This window comes from Mustela putorius, unplaced genomic scaffold, assembly GCF_011764305.1.
Source record: "Mustela putorius furo isolate JIRA1106 unplaced genomic scaffold, ASM1176430v1.1 tig00003853_pilon_pilon_pilon, whole genome shotgun sequence".
Classification (NCBI taxonomy): Eukaryota; Metazoa; Chordata; class Mammalia; order Carnivora; family Mustelidae; genus Mustela; species Mustela putorius.
Genome location: NW_025422005.1, coordinates 30,735,799 through 30,756,783, shown reverse-complemented (window position 1 = coordinate 30,756,783; position 20,985 = coordinate 30,735,799). Strand labels below are relative to the sequence as shown.

At 40.0% G+C, this 20,985-nt stretch overlaps 1 protein-coding gene across 2 annotated transcripts in view; it reads right to left on the bottom strand.

Annotated features, from left to right (window-relative positions):
• ZMPSTE24 (zinc metallopeptidase STE24) overlaps positions 1-20,985 on the bottom strand; it is a 41,817-nt gene that overhangs the window by 18,224 nt on the left and 2,608 nt on the right. For both annotated transcript variants that reach the window (XM_004740681.3, XM_004740680.3), the window contains exons 3-7: positions 12,848-12,934; positions 10,067-10,183; positions 9,159-9,311; positions 7,732-7,873; positions 1,819-2,003 (exon numbers count right to left, since the gene is read on the bottom strand). In XM_004740681.3, coding sequence (XP_004740738.1) covers positions 1,819-2,003; positions 7,732-7,873; positions 9,159-9,311; positions 10,067-10,183; positions 12,848-12,934 — 684 coding nt within the window. The remainder of the gene's footprint in view (positions 1-1,818; positions 2,004-7,731; positions 7,874-9,158; positions 9,312-10,066; positions 10,184-12,847; positions 12,935-20,985) is intronic.

Below are 20,985 nucleotides of genomic sequence, written 5' to 3'. Positions count from 1 at the left end.
TTTACGATAGGTTAGGCACTTTACTTGACTATTTTTTTTAGCATCAAAATGGATGTTCAAAAGATAATAATTATTTTCTGGTAGTTAAAATGTATAAAATGGAGTACAAGGTATTTCCCCTATACTGTTTCATTTACCTCCCAACCCTAAAAGGCAGGCATCTATAGCCCAGTATTTCTCAACCAGGAATGACCTTGCCCCACAAACCCTACCCTATCCCCCACCAGGGCCATCTGGCAATGTCTGGAGATATTTTTGGTTGTAACAATTGTCGGGGGTAGGGAAGGTTGATACTGGCATGTAGTGGGGAAAGACCAGGGATACTACTATACATCCCTATGATGCACAAGATACCCTCCCACAACAAAAATTACCTGGCCCAAAATGTCAACAGTGCCAAGGTGAGAAACCCCGTTAGTATCACCCTTTAGTTAAGAAATCCAGGGGCACCTGGGTGGCTCAGTGGGTTAAAGCCTCTGCCTTCGGCTCAGATCATGATCCCAGGGCCCTGGGACCGAGCCCTGCATGGGGCTCTCTGCTCATCAGGGAGCCTGCTTTCTCCCCTCTCTCTCTCTGCCTGCCTCTCTGCCTACTTGTGATCTCTCTCTCTGTCAAATAAATAAATAAAAATCTTTAAAAATAAAATTGCTTAAAAAAAGAAATCCAGGGGCGCCTGAGTGGCTCAGTGGGTTAAGCTGCTGCCTTCGGCTCAGGTCATGATCTCAGAGTCCTGGGATCGAGCCCCACATCGGGCTCTCGGCTCAGCAAAGAGCCTGCTTTCTCCTCTCTCTCTGCCTGCCTCTCTGCCTGCTTGTCATCTCTCTCTGTCAAATAAATAAATAAAATCTTAAAAAAAAAAAGAAATCCAGAACAGAGCTTAACCCAGAGTTACATAAACTCAAAATCATCTCTGAATGACACCAAAGCCAATAGCACATTCCCATACATATACAAATACTGGCAGCTGTCTCTGATTAAATCTGGGTTGTTTCTTATCACTATCCCTTCTCCCCCATTTAGTCTTGATACTTGAGATCTTGCTTATCAGCCTCAGCTCACCTCATCCAGGAAAGAAATCAGAAAAAGTTTCTGAGACTTAAGTCAGATTTAAGAAATGTCTTCTCAAAAAAATAAATAAATAAATAAAAGTCTTCTCTTGTGCTCCCACTGCATCCGGGATACACAGCTTCACTGTTACAATTATCATATTGTACTGGGCTTCTTCTCTTTAGACCATAAGCTCCTTGAGAGTGAAGTTTCCCTCTTATTCTTGCACTTCCAGTGCCAGGCAAAGTGTCTCAGCACAAAATGTGTTTCATATATATTTGTCAAACAAACAAAAGAAAACTGACCACACACTATACAGTGTACCCAAGGACACACAGCTACTAAATGACAGAACCAGGATTCAAATCCAAGTCTCTCCAGTGCCGAAGCCTATCATTAGCGTGTCTCAATGAGCTAAAAATCAGATGTTTATCTTCTCCTTATCCTGCTTGGGAGAATTCTCTGAACATAAATATATAAGGAATATATATGATGTCCCTGTTTTAAAGATAGCTTATAGTCATAAGAATTTTCCTATCTTCTGCTTCCAAGTTTCATGTGTACGTTCTGCAAAAGCTTGCAAGGTAGTTAGCATATAATAATAGTGATAATCTCTCCCAAATACCAGAATTATAAAGGGGCCATGGGATTCTTATCTGACAGTCTCCTTGAATTTACCGCTCACTACATAGAAACTGGTGTTATTTTGAGTTGTCATAGGAACTGTTTAGAAAAACGAAGCCAGGGTCTCTTAGGAAAAGAAGAACTCACTTTAACTTTAGCTTTTATTTCTTCACTGTCCCCTTCTCCATCTTTGCGGGGTTCCATGCCAGACTCCTCCAGGATGTCTTTGTTTAGTACAGAATACTCTTCTAGTAGAGTGTCAAACAAAACTATTCGCTTGTTCTTGAAGAAGCCATAAAAATAAGCATTGCTGTGGGAAGAGCGTTTAGATCCTAAGGAAAAGACATTCAAAGCATGGAAAATAATTAAAAAGTTTGGGGTTCTTTGGAGAGACTCCTAGAAATTGCATTACCGGAAAGGACATTAACATTTTCAAACTGTTTAATACCTGAAGAAAACTGTTATCAACATAAATCACCACCTGCAGTGGAGAGCGTCTGCTTCCCTAAAGTTTTGCAAACAAATACTTGTGCTCGTCGCAGCTTTATAGCAATAAGTAAATAAGTCTAAATATCCAATAGTAGTGGAATGATTAAATTATGGTAGAGCTATGAAATGGAATTTTAACCAGCCAGAAATAAAGCAATACTTCTGAAGAATCTTAACAAGACAGGAAAAAGCTCACCAATATACTGTGGAGGATATAAAACATATATATACGTAGTTTTATTATTGTCATGGAAAAAAAGTATATGTAAATAGAAAAGCATAAGGCCTATAAAGACATATTTCAAAATAGTGAAGTGTTTACCACTGGCTTCTAGAACTATGGATTTTGTTCCCTCCTTTATACTTTTCAAGGCTTTTAAAAATAAGTATACTTACTTCTATTAGAAAAAGTTAAAGCTATTTTTAAAAAGACTGGGGAAAAAAACATACCTAACAGTATATGGCTAACAAGAGCTGAACTGTGGTTAATTTTTTAATTTGCTTCTTTATATTTTTCTTTATTTTCTAAATGTTCTACACTGTGCAGGGACCTGTGTGGTTAAGAGCAGACTTTGGGTTCAAATCTTGGCTCTGCCATGTAGTAGTTGTGTAAATGTAAGAAACTTCCTTAACTTCCTTGATCTTTTTTTACCAGTTTATGACATGAGGCTAATCTCTACCTGACTGAGCTGTATTAAAGATTACATGATAAATTCTAAGCGAATCAATCCATATACTGCCTGATCCACAAACTATTACTATTACTTATACACATTTTTTAAAAGAAATGATAAAACATTTGTTTTTCTTGAGAACTTGAGATATCTCACAGAAAATACATATTCTATATCTACTCATACTTCTAATATAAATTATGGTTAGCAGTAGGTTTAAGATACATATTTTACATATATAGCAGTATGCTTGAAGTTTGTTTAGAATTTAGGAAGGCTTTAATAAGTAGTAGTTTATTTATTTTATTACTATCTCATTTTTTGGTTTCATTGCCTAGAAGAGCCAAACATGTGGTCCAATTCTGACAGTGGTATAGGACCTCAGTATCTGGAGTATCAGGTGTCAGTCAGAGGTCTTACAGTTCTCTCTTATTTCTCTCTTCTCCGATTCTAATTTTTAAGTACAAGTATTTCTTAAAAGCTGCCTTAAGTTATTTATGGAAACAGGCAAACTGTATACTTATAAACAAAATAAAGTTAATGTCTTAATATCTCCCACTGGTCCAAATTTCTCAAAGTGTAGCCCAAGGAATACTTATATGAGAATCATCTAGGGGCACTTGTTAAAAGTAGATACTAAAACACCTGGGAATGGAGCCCAAGATTCTGTCTTTGAACAAACTTAGTCACTAAAGCTTATAGGAGTCCCTGCCCTATACCATAAGCATTTTGTATCACTGTGCTGGCATATAATATATATTCAATGAGCGTTTACAGAACGGGTTGATGAGGTCACTTGAAGTAATATACTTAAGAACTCTGAAAACCAATGTAAGGCATTGCCATCTGTGTCTTTCTGTTTAATGATGTCTTACCTTCACCTCTCAGCAGCACTTGACACAGCTCCCGCCTCGAAAGACTTTCTTCTTCTCCTATCTCGAAAGAAATACCACTTTCTCCTGGACTTCCTACCTCCGTGGTCTCTTCTCCTCAGCCACCATTACTGGCTCTTCCTTTCCTGCTGACTCCAACCTGAAGCTCCTTCTCTTCTCTAAATGCCCCCAACCATGGCATTAAACAGCATCTGTGTCAGATGCTTTCCTATCGATATTCTGGCCCTAACCTCTCCCTAGAACTCCAGGTTCATATATCCAGCTGCCTATCTGCCTTCCCTACATCTCCACAGGGATGTCTGTAATGCAGATTTGTTGTTTATATTCCTGTGTGTGTATGCCTGTGTGTGTGCTTTTCCCCTGCCTAGTGTCAAATTCTCCTTTCAGTGTTCAGAGACTTTCTCACCATGTAAGTGTTGTGGGAGACTCCTGGCACCTGGCCCACGCCCTGGCTCAGTCAATCAGATACATGCACCCACTGGGGACTCTGAAGATTGAGCTAATTACGCAAAGAAGCAGGGCAGTGAGAAATTAATGCCATGGGTGCTAGTGGTAGGATGTTAAGAGAGCAAACTGCCAATTTCGACAGCAGGAGGCAACAGCAGGGTTGTCAGCAGACTGGTTCTACAGTGAGATTCTGAGCTCCTCCTCTCCCTGGGAATAGCCCACTTTCCAAGCTTGTAAACTTAACCTTCCTGATGATTTTGTGAGCTATCAAAGATTGTCTCGATAAGAAATCTTCCTGCTTCACATGGGGGCTTAAGTGGGTAGGAGAAGAATAAATGAAACAAGATGGGATTGGGAGGGAGACAAACCATAAGTGACTCTTAATCTCACAAAACAAACTGAGGGTTGCTGGGGGGAGGGGGGTTGGGAGAAGGGGGGGGTTATGGACATTGGGGAGGGTCTGTGCTTTGGTGAGTGCTGTGAAGTGTGTAAACCTGGCGATTCACAGACCTGTACCCCTGGGGATAAAAATATATGTTTATAAAAAATAAAAAATTAAAAAAAAAAAAAAGAAAGAAAGAAATCTTCCTGCTTCGATCAGCCATAGTTGGCTCACTGCTTACTCGGAGTTAACCACTGCTTGAGGAACTCTAATACAGTGTTCAACAGATACCTCAACATGTAACAGAACTTAATCCCCCCACCCCCATACCTGCTCTTCACTCAGTTTTCCCATCTCTGTAAACCACCATTTATCCAGGTGCTCAGGTCAAAAATCTAGGTCATTACCCTTAATGCCTCTGTTTCCCCAATTCCTTCACAGGTAATCTGTGAGTAAATTTCTTCAACTCTCCCTCTGAACCAGATCCCCAGTGCATCTACTTCTCTGCATAGATTACTACTGTAATATCCTAATCTAAGCTGCCTGATCTCTGCCCTGACCATGGCCACAGCCTCCGAACAGCTCGTTGGCTGCCACTCTAGCCCTCCCACTACAATCTCTTCTCCAGAGAGCAACCCATAGTATTTAAAAACTACAAACCAGACCATGTCACTAAAACCTTCAATGGCTCCCTCCCCCCGCCCCCAATTTACAGTAAGACCCAAGCTCTTCTCCTGATTCACCAAGGCCTATGTGGTGTGACTCCTGCCTGTGTCTCACACTTCGTGTCCTCACACCCTCCTGCTGGCTTTCTTTTGTTTCCTGCTGACACAAAGCTCTAGAAGGTCTTCTCACTGATCTCAGCATGGATGGCTTCTTCCTTTAGGCGTCAGCTCAAATTCATTTGTTCAGAGAGCTCTTGCCTGATGACCCAATCTAAAGTATCTCTCTACTCAGTCATCCTTGATCACATCACACTAGTTTCATTCTCTGCACAACACTTGCTATCTGATAATTTTTTAGAATATAATGTTGGTTTTTCACAACAATATTCCTATCAACTTACAGATCCATAATGTATGTTGTTATTATTAGTAATAACAATCATTCAAAATATTTCTAAGCATTATTACTATTATTTTAAAAATTACATTACAGACCAGTAAACTCATGTTTAGCAAAGGTAAGCTACCAAAGTCACAACAGGTAACTTGTGATAAAACCAGGATAAAAGCCTATTGACCCCACAGCCTCACCTCTGAAATGCTACCTTCCAACTACTCAATTTTTTTTTTTTTTTTTGAAGAAAAAATGAGCTCTGGCCAGTTTTACTAAAGAAAAAGCCTTGTATGACTCACTTTTCACAAGTCTGTCCTGGCATGCTTCTAATGATATGAGAATCACTTAGAGCAATGACAGGCAGGGTGCATACTCCACGGTACTTCCCATTTTCTAAGCCCAATTCAGTAGTACTACTGCCACTGTAGTGATGGACACCAGTTCTGACCAATACGGCATAATATTCTATGTGAGGTTTCCTCAAGGCCGGCGGTTTCACTTTGCCATGTCTGATCATTATCAGAGTCTGCTTGCACCCCAGCACATACTTTCCACTCTTCATATTGATTTGGAGCACAAAGATCAACTCCAGTGGCTTTTTTGTCTTCCTATCTTAAGTGTGGGCTGGCCCCGAAAGATGGTCAGGGAGCGATGAATAAAAGGCTAAATCCTGATATTCCATAAAGTACCAGCTCATGTTATAATTCTCCATAAAGCCTTCCCTATTTCATCTAAAACCACATGGCACTGACAGTATATATTACACATCTTATCAATTACCTCTATTGTGATATCATTAGCTGTCGTTTCATATTATCTGATTATCCCTTAAGTGATAAGCAACTTAGGTTGCCCCATCACTAAAAGTCCCTAAAAGACAGTCCTACTGTACTGATTGATATACTTCTAGTTTACTATTAACTAAAAGCAATGACCTCAGGGCCTAAAAAATAGTAGGAATTGTCATTCTACCATTTCTGCCAGATATGTCCCAACTGTGCCATTAGCTGGGCTGTTACCTCAGAACCACTAGATGTCTGAGACTTCTATACTCTTCTAGTCACTGTTAATTCATTCTTTCCCATTGTGGCCATCTCTATTCTCCCCAATCCCATGATTACTTCTCAGTTTCTACTCCTTCATCCAATACAGCTGTTTCTCTGGTGATATTTTTTTGTTGTTGTTGTTTTTTAGTTTAGAGAGGGGATGGACAAACTATTGTTTGCAGGCCAAATCTACTCTGCCACTTATTTTTATAAATGAAGTTTTATTAGAACACAGCCATGCTCATTTGTTTATGTATTATCTGTGACTGCTTCTGTACTCTAAAGGAAGGGTTGAACAGTTGTGACAGAGACAGACCATGTGGCCCACAAAGTCTAAAGTATTTATAGACTAGACCTTTACAGAAAATGTTTGCCAAAGCACGGGTTAGGGGACGCAAAACTGAAACCTGGAGGGTGAAGGGATTCATTAAAGATTCCACAGGTGCTAAGTGGCAGAGGCAGAACCAGTCTCACGCATTTATGTGGATTTTAATTTATGGATTCTGAAAGTCATGGTATCATACAACAGTTTTACTCTACATCTTTTTGGGCTTGAGACTTTAGTAGTCTTATGTAAGCTAACATATAGCTTAACTCTCAAAAGCAATTATCATAAAAGCAGAAAATAACTGATCTGAAGTCCAATGGTACTACATTTTTGATAATGTGCAAGTGAAATCAGACGCCTCCAGAACACTGAAAGCTTTGCTGGATGAGACAAAGCCAGTAACATTGGTTTTCTTTATGAGCCCCCAAACTAGTGCTAAATGGAACTTGACTATGCAAAAGTCCAGCTCAATTACCTGAGGGAGCCAGGCAGGTAACGTTAAGTTCATAAATCAGTCCAATATACAAGATATAAGAAGGAGTGAGGAAGGCCTTAGCCAAACAACACTGTAAAGCCAACCAAACACAGCTGTAGGCAACAGCAGGATTGGTATTAGGCTACCAATTTCTATCCCTGAAATATGCCACCAATTCCTAGAAATCTGGCTTTTTAAAGCCCAAATATAAACCCCTAACAAATCAAATCACTTGAATAAAACTTCCTTACCCCTGGGTAGCCTTACCTTCAACAACATACACCTTAGTCAAAGGGAAGTCAATACTCTTTGCCATTACTTCAATTTCTTGTTTAAGCTTTCCCTCAGGCAGAGGTGTGAATTTGTCAAATAAAGGGGCAATATAATCAGCATAAATTGTGACAAGCACCTGAAAAATAAATGTCAGAACAACCTATGAATATGTTCTTAAAGAAAAACTGCTATTTATATAGATTATATTAAAACAACTGTGTGATCCAGCCTTGAGAACATGGATCTTTTCTTATTTGCTCTGGTATTCCCAGCCCCAAATAATACCAGATAGCAAGTGCTCAAAATCTGTTTGTTAAATCAAATCAAAATGAGTAGTCTCTATGTGGTAATAGCTCAAAAGTCAAATGATCCATTCAAAACTATCTTGGGAATTTCTGACACTTCATAAGCCCATCATAACTTAGAATTCTGCCTTTGAGAGTAATCATGAGAGAACTGCAGTCTTTGCTAGAAAATAATTACTAGAGCTTGACTGTGTGCTGTTATTTGGTTGGTCTGCTAAAATTAATTACCTGCAGTGCACAACTATCCATTGTGTTTGAAGCAGCACTTCCTTAAGCATTTCTAGAGCATTTCCTCTGTTCTCTTTCCTCTTACTTCATTTGCCATACACAGATGTGTATAAATCCAACTAGCACCTGTTTTCAGAGCTCAATCCCACCAGTGGAAAGTGAAGCAGTGAGTATCCGGCAATTCAGACTAAAGTAAACCCCATCATCAGGAGCTGAAGAGCTAACAGATGCTATTTTCTGGAGGCTGTGAACAGACCGTTTTCATTGTGTCGTAGTGTGTGTTGTGAAGTGGTTTACAATATGGTAGAGAGAAGAGGCAAAGATGTGAGGAAGGGAAGATGGGGAGTGAGGGGTCAAGGGAGAGAGGGAAGGAGAGAAAGGAGAGAAAGGAAGGGAGAAGAGAACAGAGAAGAAGGGGTAAAGAAGGGAGAAAGGAGGAGAGGAAAGGCAGGGGCAAGAGGGCAGAAAAAAATCAGGTAAGTTTATAATATCTTTTTCTCATCCCTCTTAAATCTAGTCTCTTCAGAATATCCACAATGTTTAGGCATGGGAGCTCAGTGAAGAGTCATTACACGATCAAACTCAGTCATCCATTCTAGTGACAACTCACAAATGTACAGCCCAAAACTGCCTGACAACTGGACCATTAACAATAACTAATAACCAGCTTCTAGGATCTGAGTCAGCATAAGAAGAAGAAAATCTACGGTCAGAGTCAGCTCTCCTAGTTCTATACCCAAAAGCAGAAACCAAGAGGGAAATTTATATGACCACTTATTTATATTTCATTTGCTTCCTAAGAACTGTTCACATGCTAATGAAGATTAAATCAGCATTATCTCACCAAGGAAATTTTATAAAAGAAAACAAAACAAACATTTTACTCACCAGAGAAACAACTAATGTGAATAGCCAGGCATATATAAAAAAATAGTCGCCCCCAATTTTAATAATGTAAAGTAGAAGTGAAGACACAGGCAATAAAATGCACTGAGTCACAACAAATTTCTTGACTGCATCTTTCATGAAGAATCCCAAAGTCTGAAAAAAGAAAAGATCACAAGAAACTGAGAAAAGAAAACCTGAAATATAAAGTATATGCAAAGGATACATTATTAAAGCAATTTTAAAAGTTAAAAGGTAGTGAGTCTATATAATAGGACACTAGGGGTAGCCCAAGACCATAAGTAAATGTCTGTCAGAGTTGGGTTTTGGAGGGGAGAAGGAGAGGGGAATGGGTGAGCCTGGTGTTGGGTATCAAGGAGGGCACGTATTGCATGGAGCACTGGGTGTGGTGAATAAACAGTGATCTTGGAACGCTTAAAAAAATAATAAAATTAAGATGTTAAAAAAAAGAAAAGCAAGTGTCTGATATTTTATAGTTCAAGATACACCATTTCAACATTAGCAGAAAAACACTAGACTTTAGTACTTGAAGAGCTTAGGGCAAGACTTCAAGCTATCATCTTTACCATATTTGCAGTTCCTTTTCCCTCAGTTAATTCTTGCTCCAAATTAGCAAATTATGGGGGCACCTGGGTTGCTCTGGATTTCAGCTCAGGTTATAATCTCAGGGTCATGGGATGGAGTCCCAAGTCGGAATCTGCACCCAGTGATGGGTCTGCTTGGGATTCTCTCTCCCTCCCTCTTCCTCTGCCCCTCCCCCTGCTCTCTCAAATAAATAAATAAATCCTTAAAAAATAAAATAGCAAATTATGTTTAATTATTGCTAGGAGAGGGAAAAATCACAAAAAGTCTTTATGTTTAAAAGAGAACATATGTGTTCTCTAGTTTACCTGCTGATTGAAACCATGTTTTTCTTCTATCACAAAGGTATTATAAAGACTCCATGGCAAACCAGTCAATGCACTGAAAAGTGTAGCCAACAGGAGAAACACCAAGGACTGAGTGATCTAAACACAGGAAGAAATAAACAGCAGTTTTTATAGTGTAATACTAATTCATTCTTCAAATGAATAATTAGTGAATAAATGAAAAATACATCTCAAGCCATGTGCTTGATTCTATGGGTAATACAAGGTCTGACAACATCATCTCTACTCTCCAAGTTGACTTGTGAGAGAAGGAAGCAATAAAATAATGTCTCTTTTATTATACAGGCACTATGTGAAAGTTACCTAAAGCTACAGAAACAAAGAACTAAAAAATGAGAGACAATCACATACACTGGTGAATTCAAGCAAGGCTTACTAGGCTAAGAAGACCCAGGATGCCACTGTGAAGAAAGAAGTAAATTAATGGGACAGGAGAGATAAGGAAAGGAGGAGAAATGTGTTCCAATTTGCAAAATAAGCACTCTATAAGAGGAAGAGGACACGATGACAGGCTTTGGGAAAAGGCCTGGATAAGGCAGAAAAATTTATCCCAGAGCATCAAAAAAAAAGCTGGACTGGGGCAGGGTGGGGTGGGGTGTCCTAAAGTTTTCACAAGAAGCCAAAGACCAATAGAGAAAATTACCGTCAAGAACTACTTCAAGTGCCTTCACGATAGATCCTCAGGAAATCAAAAGCCAAGAACTGCCTCATTTCTCTTTCCAAACTTTTCCTAGGACAGTAGAGGAAATGGGATACTTAGTATGAAGGGAGCTGGGGGAGGGAGAAAGAGGGATGAGATAAATAGAATCCTTGCTCTCTCCCTCTCACCAGATGGTGTAAAATGGAATTCTTTTAAGGTAAATGTGAGTGTACTACACACCACCAAAACACATTTGATTTGGTAACAAAGATGCAGCCAATGTAAGTTTCTAATCAGAGGAAGAAGGGAGAGAGGATGAGAAAGGAAGATTTGTCTGGCTGTAACATGCAGGGTGGTTCATTTCAGCACTGCTCCCAAACAGGTAATGGGGGAAAAAATTCAAAAAGAGATTCTAGGACCTTCCTCAAAACTACTGAATCAGAATTCCATCCCCCAAAAATGCAATCATTATGACTTTATGAATACTTGTTTTCTCACATAACATTTCATAAAAATTTTCCATATCAATAGTTATTTCTTCCTTATTAACAGCTCTAGAGTATTCCATTGCATAAGTGGACACCTAGGCTACTTCCATGACAGCAGTCATTCTAATACTACAGTGACCACTTTATACATGTGTCTGTGCACTCATTCTTCATGAATTAAAAAAAGTTAAATATCTGGTATCAAACTTTTTGAAGACACTGGTGACACAGCAGTAAAGAAAATATATAGGGTCTCTGTCCCCTTAGAGCTTAAAATTCTTAATAAAAAATAAATAAACAAGGCTTTTACATATAAATAAAAAATAAGGTAACTGAAGAGAGCGTTGAGTACTTTTATATAGAAAATAACGTGATGTGTGTCACTGAAGAGTGACAGCAGAATTGTTACTCTAGATGGAGTGGTCAGGGAGGGTCTCTCTGAGAAAGAGACATTTAAGAAGAGAAATGCATAAGGAGTCAGTCATGATGTTTACATGAAACCACCTTAAATAATTTCTGAAACAATGGGGTGCCTGGCTGGCTCTATTAGTACTCTCAGGGTTGTGAGTACAAGACCCACACTGGGGGTAGAGATTACTTTAAAAAAATAAAATCTTTACAAATTTCTGAAACAGGGCAGAGAATATGTAAGTAAACCACAATGCCACATAGAACAGACCAGGACAAGAGTCAATGAAGATACAGAGATATCCCAGGAAGAAGAGGACTTCAAAGGATCTGGCTGCTTTAGAAAAAGGTATATGGAAGCGGAACACAGGAGGAGTTGAATTAAACCCAAGATACCTTATACATGTAGAAAAGAGCCATCGTTTAAAGTAAATAATCAGGAAAGAGGGAAGAGACTTGGCAATTTCCAAGAAAAAGTCGGGAGACAGTGTCCTATCATCCACCACGGGTGGGGAGTCTCACACTTAAGGCTTTGCCCAGTAAATGGAGCTTCTGTAAGACTGGGTAGTCACCTCAACCAGCTCCATGGAGATTCTGAAGTTACACTCTCTGTCCTTGTATGAAGTTATCTCTAAGTGATTATGGTACAGAGTATCTGCTTAGCGGGTTCAACAAAATTCAAGTTTCTCCTTTCACTGCAAGGAGTTGTCCCTGAGAAATGGCTACCTAACCGGGGACCACCATTTCCCAGTTCCCTTCTATCTGAGACTAAATCACTGGTTCGCCAACAAAACGTGAATGCAAAGGATACTTCAGAGACAAGGGAGTTAAGAAGAGGATGTTCTTTCCCCACCCCCTCATTCCAGCTGCCTGCTGGATGCAGAGAACTGTGGGGCACTCAAGGGACTGCAGGGCAGTAAGATGAAGAGAGACCAGGTCCCTGGCTTCCCACATAGAAGAATGTCACCTGATGACCAAACTATACTCACACTAAGCTATTATGTGATTGAGAAATAAACTATTGTGATAAGCCACTGGAATTCTGGAGTTTGCTACAATAAGCAGCATTATCCTAACAGAGGATGTGTGGACACGGACTGTACAAACAGAGAAGCAAGCCTAAAGTCAGAGCCAAAAAATTAACTTTCACGTAAAGCTGGCCAAGCAAAAAGACTCTAAAAAAATATATGCTAATGAATCACATACCTCATATTCTGGTCCAAAGCCAGCATAGCCACAGAATCGTCCAGAAAGTCTCCAGAGATAAGGAATTCCTCCAAAAAGAAGAATAAGCTATAAAACAAGACATACTTTGGTTACATTTGAACAGAATAGAAACTATAAGATGAGAGCATTTTATAAAGAAAATAAGGAAAAAATAATTATCTCTACAGAAAAAAAAGAGATCTTATTTAGGATAAACTATGCATTTAGATGAATACAAACCAACAGAGATACTAGGTTTAGACCTGTAATGATTTTTGCCTGTACATTTTATTTTATTTTTTTAAAGACTTATTTATAGGGGCACCTAGGTGGCTGAGTCATTAAAGATCTGCCTTCAGCTCAGGTCATGATCTCGGGGTTCTGGCATCAAGCTCCAAGTCTAGCTCCCTGCTCAGCGGGGAGCCTGCTTCTCCCTCTCCCTCTGCCCCGCTTGTATTCCTTCTCTCACAGTCTCTCTCTCTCTTTCTCTCTGTGTCAAATAAATAAATAAAATCTTTGGGGAAAAAAAAATATTTATTTATTTATTTGAGCAAGAGAGCATGAGTGTCTCAGAGGTGGGGTGCAGAGGAAGAGAAAGAATCTCAAGCAGACTCCCCACTGAGCATGGAGCCGGACCTCACGTCCCTGAGATCATGACCTGAGCCGAAACCAACAGTCAGACACGAAACCACCAGTCAGACACCCAACGAACTGTGCCACCCAGGTGCCCCTTGCCTGTACATTTTATATGGATAAATTATGGCATGTGAATTATATCTCTATAAAGCTGCAAGGAAAAAAAAAAAAACTTGCCGAAGACCACAACAAAGGCCTTCTGAATGAGGAAAGAGGCTTAGAGAAAAGGTAAGCAATTTTTCCAGAATGTCACACCTAATGAGTAACATAAATGGGATGTGAACCAGGCTATGTGGCTACCTAAGTGGCTTTTCCTTGAAAGGAAATAGTCCCCGTCAATCAGGACAAAGTATTCATATCAGTGTAAGTGGACAGTCAGGTCCACTTACCAAACTGAGAGACAGAATGGGGTATCTGTGCTTTCCCCAGGTAATGAAAAGGGAATCCTAAGGTAGGAATCAGGAATTCATAGGAGACCCCCTTTTTGGCACCACCCTTTGTCTTGGGCAGATAAAGTAAATAAAGACATTCACCAAATCACTATGTCATTCGGGGCGCCTGGATGGCTCAGTGGGTTAAAGCCTCTGCCTTTGGCTCAGGTCATGGTCGAGGGTCCTGGGATTGAGCCCCGCATCAGGCTCTCTGCTCAGTGGGGAACCTGCTTCCTCCTCTCTCTCTCTCTGCCTCCTTCTCTGCCTACATGTGATCTCTCTCTGTCAAGTAAATGAATAAAATCTTAAAAAAAAAAATCACGTCATTCGAATGAGTGAGCTGGTCTTAAAATCTGAAGAGAATACATGCTTATAAAATAAAACTTCCCCCAACAGATATTAAATTTATGGAACTCAAAAGGATCAATTATTTTTCCTTTCTGTGGAGCCTCAGGAACACAACGATCACACTCCTTGGTTAGAAGCACAGTTTTCTCACTGGTTCACACATGGTTCCTTGTGGTTTTTGAGGAGTTCTGGCACTTATTATATATCTCATGGGTAGGCGTCCAATGTACTTTCCATTTTTATGTATATATCCATAAATACTATGGTGGTTTATATATGCTTTTTAAGACTATATATAAATGACATCATATTGTATTTATCATTCTACAACTTGCTTTTTATACTCTACAAATTTTTAGATCCAGCCATGGTGATCTGTAACTTTATTCAGTAAATATACATTGTTTGTTTGTTTGTTTGTTTGACAGAGACAGAGTGAGAGAGGGAACACAAGCAGGAGAAGCAGGGTTCCCGCAGGGCAGGGAGCCTGATGCGGGGCTCTATCCCACATGACCTGAGCCGAAGGCAGACATTTAACAACTAAACCACCCAGGTGCCCCCTTTATTCAGTATATTATCAGCCTGTGCTTTCTCTACAGTGTTTATACCAAATTATACTCTCATCAGCAGTACCTGATGGTTCGTGTTCCCCATAATCTCAAACATCTTTTAGATGTTTTCTTGTATGCTGGCTTGGTTTAATACCATGGGTCTTAAATATGGTATCTGAGAAGCAGCAGCAGCATCACCAGGGAATGCGTTAGAAATGCAAATTCTCAGGCTCCACCCCAGAACCACCGAATAAGAAAACGAAGTGGAGCCCAGCAGTCTCTAGGTAAAATGATGTACACCGAAGTCTGAAAATCATTGGTTTAATAAATTGCTGTCTTAAAGGCTTCCTTAACCCTATGTCCAGCTGTTTCCACTTTTCTTCACCCAACTCAATCTTGGATATAAACCCTGTTTTCCCAAAAGACATGCTTTGGCACCACTGTATGGTATAAGCTCCACTTGTTGAACTAATTGACTTGAGACGACACTTCTTTCATCCTATTCTCAAAACTAATAAATAATGCAAAATTAAGGATTTATAAATCTCCTGGTGAAAGGTTGAAACACCTATTATTAAAAGCCCAGCTTTTAAGTATGCATCAAGGGTAGCTTTAATATGAACTGTGCGTGCATCTATGAATGCTTTTGGAAACTGCTGTTGCAAGCCTTGTTCAGTATGCACTGGGGAATGAAATATAAAGCCCAGTGAACAGTAAACTTTCTTCCTATTGATAATCTCACTGAGCATGCTGCTGGGGCTGTCTCAGAACAGAACTAATGAACCCAACAAAAACAAGTCCAGTACCTTTTAAATACACGATTTCACTAGTCTTAAAAAACAGGCATGGCATACAGTCATCTCTACTTTCTAGAAGAGACAACTGAAACTCAGGGAGGTTAAAGTCACTGCTATGTACTGAGCACTGTACTAACTGCTTCATTTACATTGTCTCACTCATCTAGTCCTTGCCACAAATCATGTGAGACATAGTTTAAGATGGATCAACTTTTCATCTTTTTTTTTTTTAAGATTTTATTTGACAGAGAAAGAGCACAAGCAGGGGAACAGCAGAGGGACAGGGGGAAGCAGGATCCCCACTGAACAAGGAGCCCAATGTTGGGTTCAATCCCAGGACCCTGGGATCATGAATAAAGCCAAAAGCAGACGCTTAACAGACTGAGCCACCCAGGTGCCCCTCACCTTCTCATGTTAAAGAGGGAAAAAATGAATTTCAAAAAGTCTAAGGTGCTCACTCAAAAATGTGCAGAAATTGGAGAAGCAACAATTTGAACTTTTCTACACTGCCCTCCTTGACTGCCTAACCATTCCACTTCCTGACGGGTCTTCACCGACATCTGTGGGGTATTAGGAAAAGTCTATCTCAGAAAGGCTGGCCATCCTCTCTGTGGGTGCTCTGTCACATTTGTGTGAACAGCGGCACCTGTAATTGGTCATAGAAGACCTCTGCTTATATTCTCTCAGGTAGAAAAAAGGAGGCAAAAAAAAAGTCTAAATTAATCTTTGTACTTGTTCTTTGTGATAAAAACCTATTAATTTTAATCAATACAAAACAGGAATTAATGAACCTCCTTTCAAACAGAACAGGATTTCAAAGTAACACAAAATGCTTCCTGTCAAATGACAAATATAGCTATGAATTCCCCAAGAATAAATGTAGCACATTTAGGATGTAGTCCCTGGAGTTTTAATAGTTTCTCCAGGATGCCTGAGTGGCTCAGTTGGTTAAGCACCCAACTCTTGGTTTCAGCTCAGCTCATGATCTCAGAGTTGTGGGCTCAGCAGGGAGTCAGCTTGAGGATTCTCTCCCTCTCTCTCTGCCCCTCCCACAGCTCTCTCTCTAAAATAAATAAATTTTAAAAGAAGAATGGTTGCTTCAATGTAATTTTAAAGACTCAGAAGAGGGGCGCCTGGGTGGCTCAGTGAGTTAATGCCTTCGGCTCAGGTCATGATCCCAGGGTCCTGGGCTCAAGCCCCACATCGGGCTCTCTCTGCTCAGGGAGGAGCCTGCTCCCCTCTCTCTCTCTACCTACCTCTCTGCCTACCTGTGATCCCTGTGTATCAAATTGGAAGAAAGAAAAAAAAGACTCAGAAGAGCAAAGTTTGAAAACCAGTTCTCCCACTTATTAATGTCACTTGGCCAGTAAATGGACCAGTCATTTAATTTCTGAGTCTCTGCTTTCTCGTCCATAAAAAGGGACTAACAATGCCTTTACTTTCTACCTCCAAGCACTCTTGTAATATCAAACAAAATGATAAATATAAAAACAATATATGAAGTGAAAGTCACTACTACCCATATGATGGTGATGATGGTGACAATTACTGTCCCCAGCTTTAGCCCAGTACTAAACCAGTACTGCTTCTGGTTTGAGCCACAGAACACTATGAAGCTCTCATTCTATTTGTGTTCTCCCTGCTTCTGTCCTCTCTTAGAACAAACTAAGCCATCCCCATGCTCACCAACCAAGCCATTGCCCATCTTTCCTGGAACTGTTTACTAGTGACAACCAAGGAGACTGACAAAATATTCTGTCTTTTTTTCTTATAATGAACCTGTGATGCATAAGACAAAGAATTTCACAGAATCAAACATTAGTGAGGAAAGAGGATGATGTCTAAATTCACCACCTCTACTTCCATGTCTCTCTAAAGGCTGATTATCTACTTGGATAATCTTGAATTTATCTGAAGCCTATCTTGAAGAAATGCTTCAGATAAATTAAACGAAGCCAAATATAATCCACAATAAAGCTACCTTTCCTGGCTTGGTTGGAAAACATCAGGTTTCAATACCAATCTTTCAATGTCTCAGCAACTAAACCAGGCTTGTACTAGTAAAAATATAATTAAAAAATCAATATTGGGGGAAAAAAATCAACACTGAAAAGATTAATTACTAGTAATTGCTATGTATGCCAAAAACCAAAGCAATTTTTTTAGATCATTTACTAATTTTCCTAAAATACCAAGATTCAACTCTACTTCTTAACTCTTTGCAACTTTTCATCACCCTGAGGAAATGGGAAAGTCTTCTAATATTTGGTCCTAACCATACTAGTTCATAACTGTCAGAAAATTTTGTAACTAGCTAGATAATATTTTCATCACTTAACAAAGCCATGAACAGCTGGTTTCTTCTCTTTAACTGACAAAACAGTCGTGATAGCCAATCTCATCTATTTTCAATAGGAGTCTTTCTCTTAGTGCTACTGGGAGATCTAAGAAAAGTTCTGGAGGAAAAGTGATGATAATCATGATCCTGATGATAAAAATAATAATACCCAGCATTTACAGACCACTTACAATAATCAGGCACTGTTCTAATCATCTTACATATATTAACTCATTTAATCCTCTCAACAACACTATGAATAAGGAATTATTACCACACAATTTTTTTTAAGATTTTATTTATTTATTTGTCAGAGAGAGAGAGAGAGAGAGCACAAGCAGGGGGGAGTGGCAGGCAGAGGGAGAGGCAGGCTTCCTGCCAAGCAAGGAACCTGACGCAAGGATCTTGGAATCATGACCTAAGCTGGAGGCAGACCACCCAGGGGCCCCACTACCACACAAATTTAACAGATGAGAAAACTGAGGCACAGAAGTGGTGACTTGCTTGAGGTCCCATAGCTAGTGCGGAAGAACTGAGATTCAAACTCAAGCCACCTGAATTCAGAGTCTGCTCTTAACCTCTGCACCATGCGCTTTCAATTATTCTTAGGAGATGGAAAACCAAGAACTGGCTTTTGGGAACGGAAAAAAATCTTACTCATTTTATTCATAAAGCACAAATACACATACATATAGCTCAGAAACAGATAAACAATATATCTGTGGTATCAAAATTTCATGGAGGGATGATTAAGAAAAAAATATCCTAGGGTACCTGGCTGGCTCAGCTGGTAGAGATCATCCAACCCTCAATCTCAGGGTCATGAGTTTGTTAAGTCCGATGTTGGGCATGGAGCCTACTTAAAGAAAAAAAAAGTCTAAAAATATACAGGGCCAGGGGCCAGAGTTGATCATGAAAAAAAAAAAACCGAGAACACTGCTCTACACTACAGAGCTTTTCTTCTTTTAGCATGGGGGTAAGACCGGGTCTGTTTTACTAAGTAAAAATGAACGGTCACTTCTTTCACTCAATAAATATGGATTAAATGCTTATTTTCTGCCAGGCACTAAGTACCAAAAGATTACAAAACCTTAAAGCATCCTTTCTTTAAGGAACTCCCAGCCTGTCAACTGAACAGGAAAATTCAATACAATGTGGTAAGTACTCTGATAGGAATAATGATAGGATGCTATCTTATTCAGTCCTGAGGGACAGGGGAAGTTTCAAACTGTTTCTTAAAAGAGATACATCTCAGCTGGAACCTAATGGGAAGAGTGAGGATTAATCAGCTTCTAGTGAGAGTGGACTTAAAGATGCTGGAAAATACCAGCATGTGAAAAGAGTTAAAGTCACAGGAAACCAAGCTGGGTTTGAGATGGACAAAATAAAAAGATGAAGTTGAAGTAAGCAATGGCCAGGTCAAAAAGGACCTCAAAAATCCATACGAAGAAATATGGGCTTCACCCTGAAGGAAACAGTGATAGGTTTAATATAAGAGAATAAGATGATCAGAAAACTGTGCTTCAGAATTCCTTTGGCTGCAATGTGGAGGACAGTTAAGAGTTAAGATAGAGGCAGGAAGACGGGGCGCCTCTGCCTTCGGCTCAGGTCATGATCCCAGAGTCCTGGGATCAAGCCCCATATCGGGCTCTCTGCTCAGCAGGGAGCCTGCTTCCCTCTCTCTCTCTCTGCCAGCCTCTCTACCTACCTGTGATCTCTCTCTGTCAAATAAATAAATAAAATCTTTAAAAAAAAAAAAAAAAAAAGAGGCAGGAAGGGTTGCCCTTCTCAATGGGGAGTTGGCTTCTCCCTCTCCCTCTGCCCCCCCTTGTGCTTATGCACATTCTCTCTCTCAAATAAATAAAAGTCTTTAAAAAAAAAAATTGCTAAAAAAAGAAAAAAAAAGATAGAGGCAAGAAGGGGATGTCTGGATGGCTCAGTCAGTTAAGTGTCTGCATTTGGGGACGCCTGGGTGGCTCAGTTGGCTGGACGACTGCCTTCGGCTCAGGTCATGATCCTGGAGTCCCGGGATCAAGTCCCGCATTGGGCTCCCAGCTCCATGGGGAGTCTGCTTCTCTCTCTGACCTTCTCCTCGTTCATGCTCTCTCTCACTGTCTCTCTCTCTCAAGTAAATAAATAAAATCTTTAAAAAAAAAAAAAAAAAAGTGTCTGCATTTGGCTCAGGTCCCGATCCTGGGGTCCTGGGATGGAGCCCTGGGTCAGACTCCCTGCTCAGCGGGAAATCTGCCGCTCCCCCTGCTTATGCTCTCTCTCTCTCTCAAATAAATGAATAAAATCTTAAAAAAAAAAAAAAAAAGAAAAGAAAGAAACTATTCTGAGGGGCATCTGACAGGCTCAGTTGGTGATCAAGTGACACTTGATCTTGGGGTAGTGAGTTTGAGCGCCATGATGGGTAAAGAGCTTACTTAAACAAATATTTTTTAAAAAAGAGAGACAGAAACAGGAGGAAGGGCTGCTACTTTAAGAAAAAAAAAAAAAAAAAAAAGAGGGTGAGCCAGTTCAGCACCTGCCTTTGGCTTGGGTTATGATCCCAGGGTCCTGAGATCAAGCCCCGCACTGGGCTCCTTGCTCAGCAGGGACCCTGCTTCTCCCTCTCCCTCTCAAATAAATAAACTGAATCTCAGAAAGAAAAAAAAAAGGCAGCAGGAAGACAAGGAGGGACTGCTACAAGAATAACTTAACAAGGGATGCCTGGGTGGCTCAGCTTTTTGAGAATCTACCTTCTGCTCAGGTCATGATCCTGGAGCACCAGGATTGAGTCCCACATTGGGCTCCCAGCTCAGCAGGGAGCTTGCCTCTCCCTCAGCTGCTCCCCTTGCTTGTGCTCTCTGTCAAATAAATAAATAAAATCTTAAAAAAAAGAAAAAGGATAACTTAACAATATCATGTCATTTTTCATGCCTGACCTATGACAGTTATCACACACCACAGTTTTCAGCTCCCTTACAATTACGTTTCAGCGTCTTTTGCTCTACACCCATTACTATTGATAACGAAGATTAAGAAAGCATTCTGG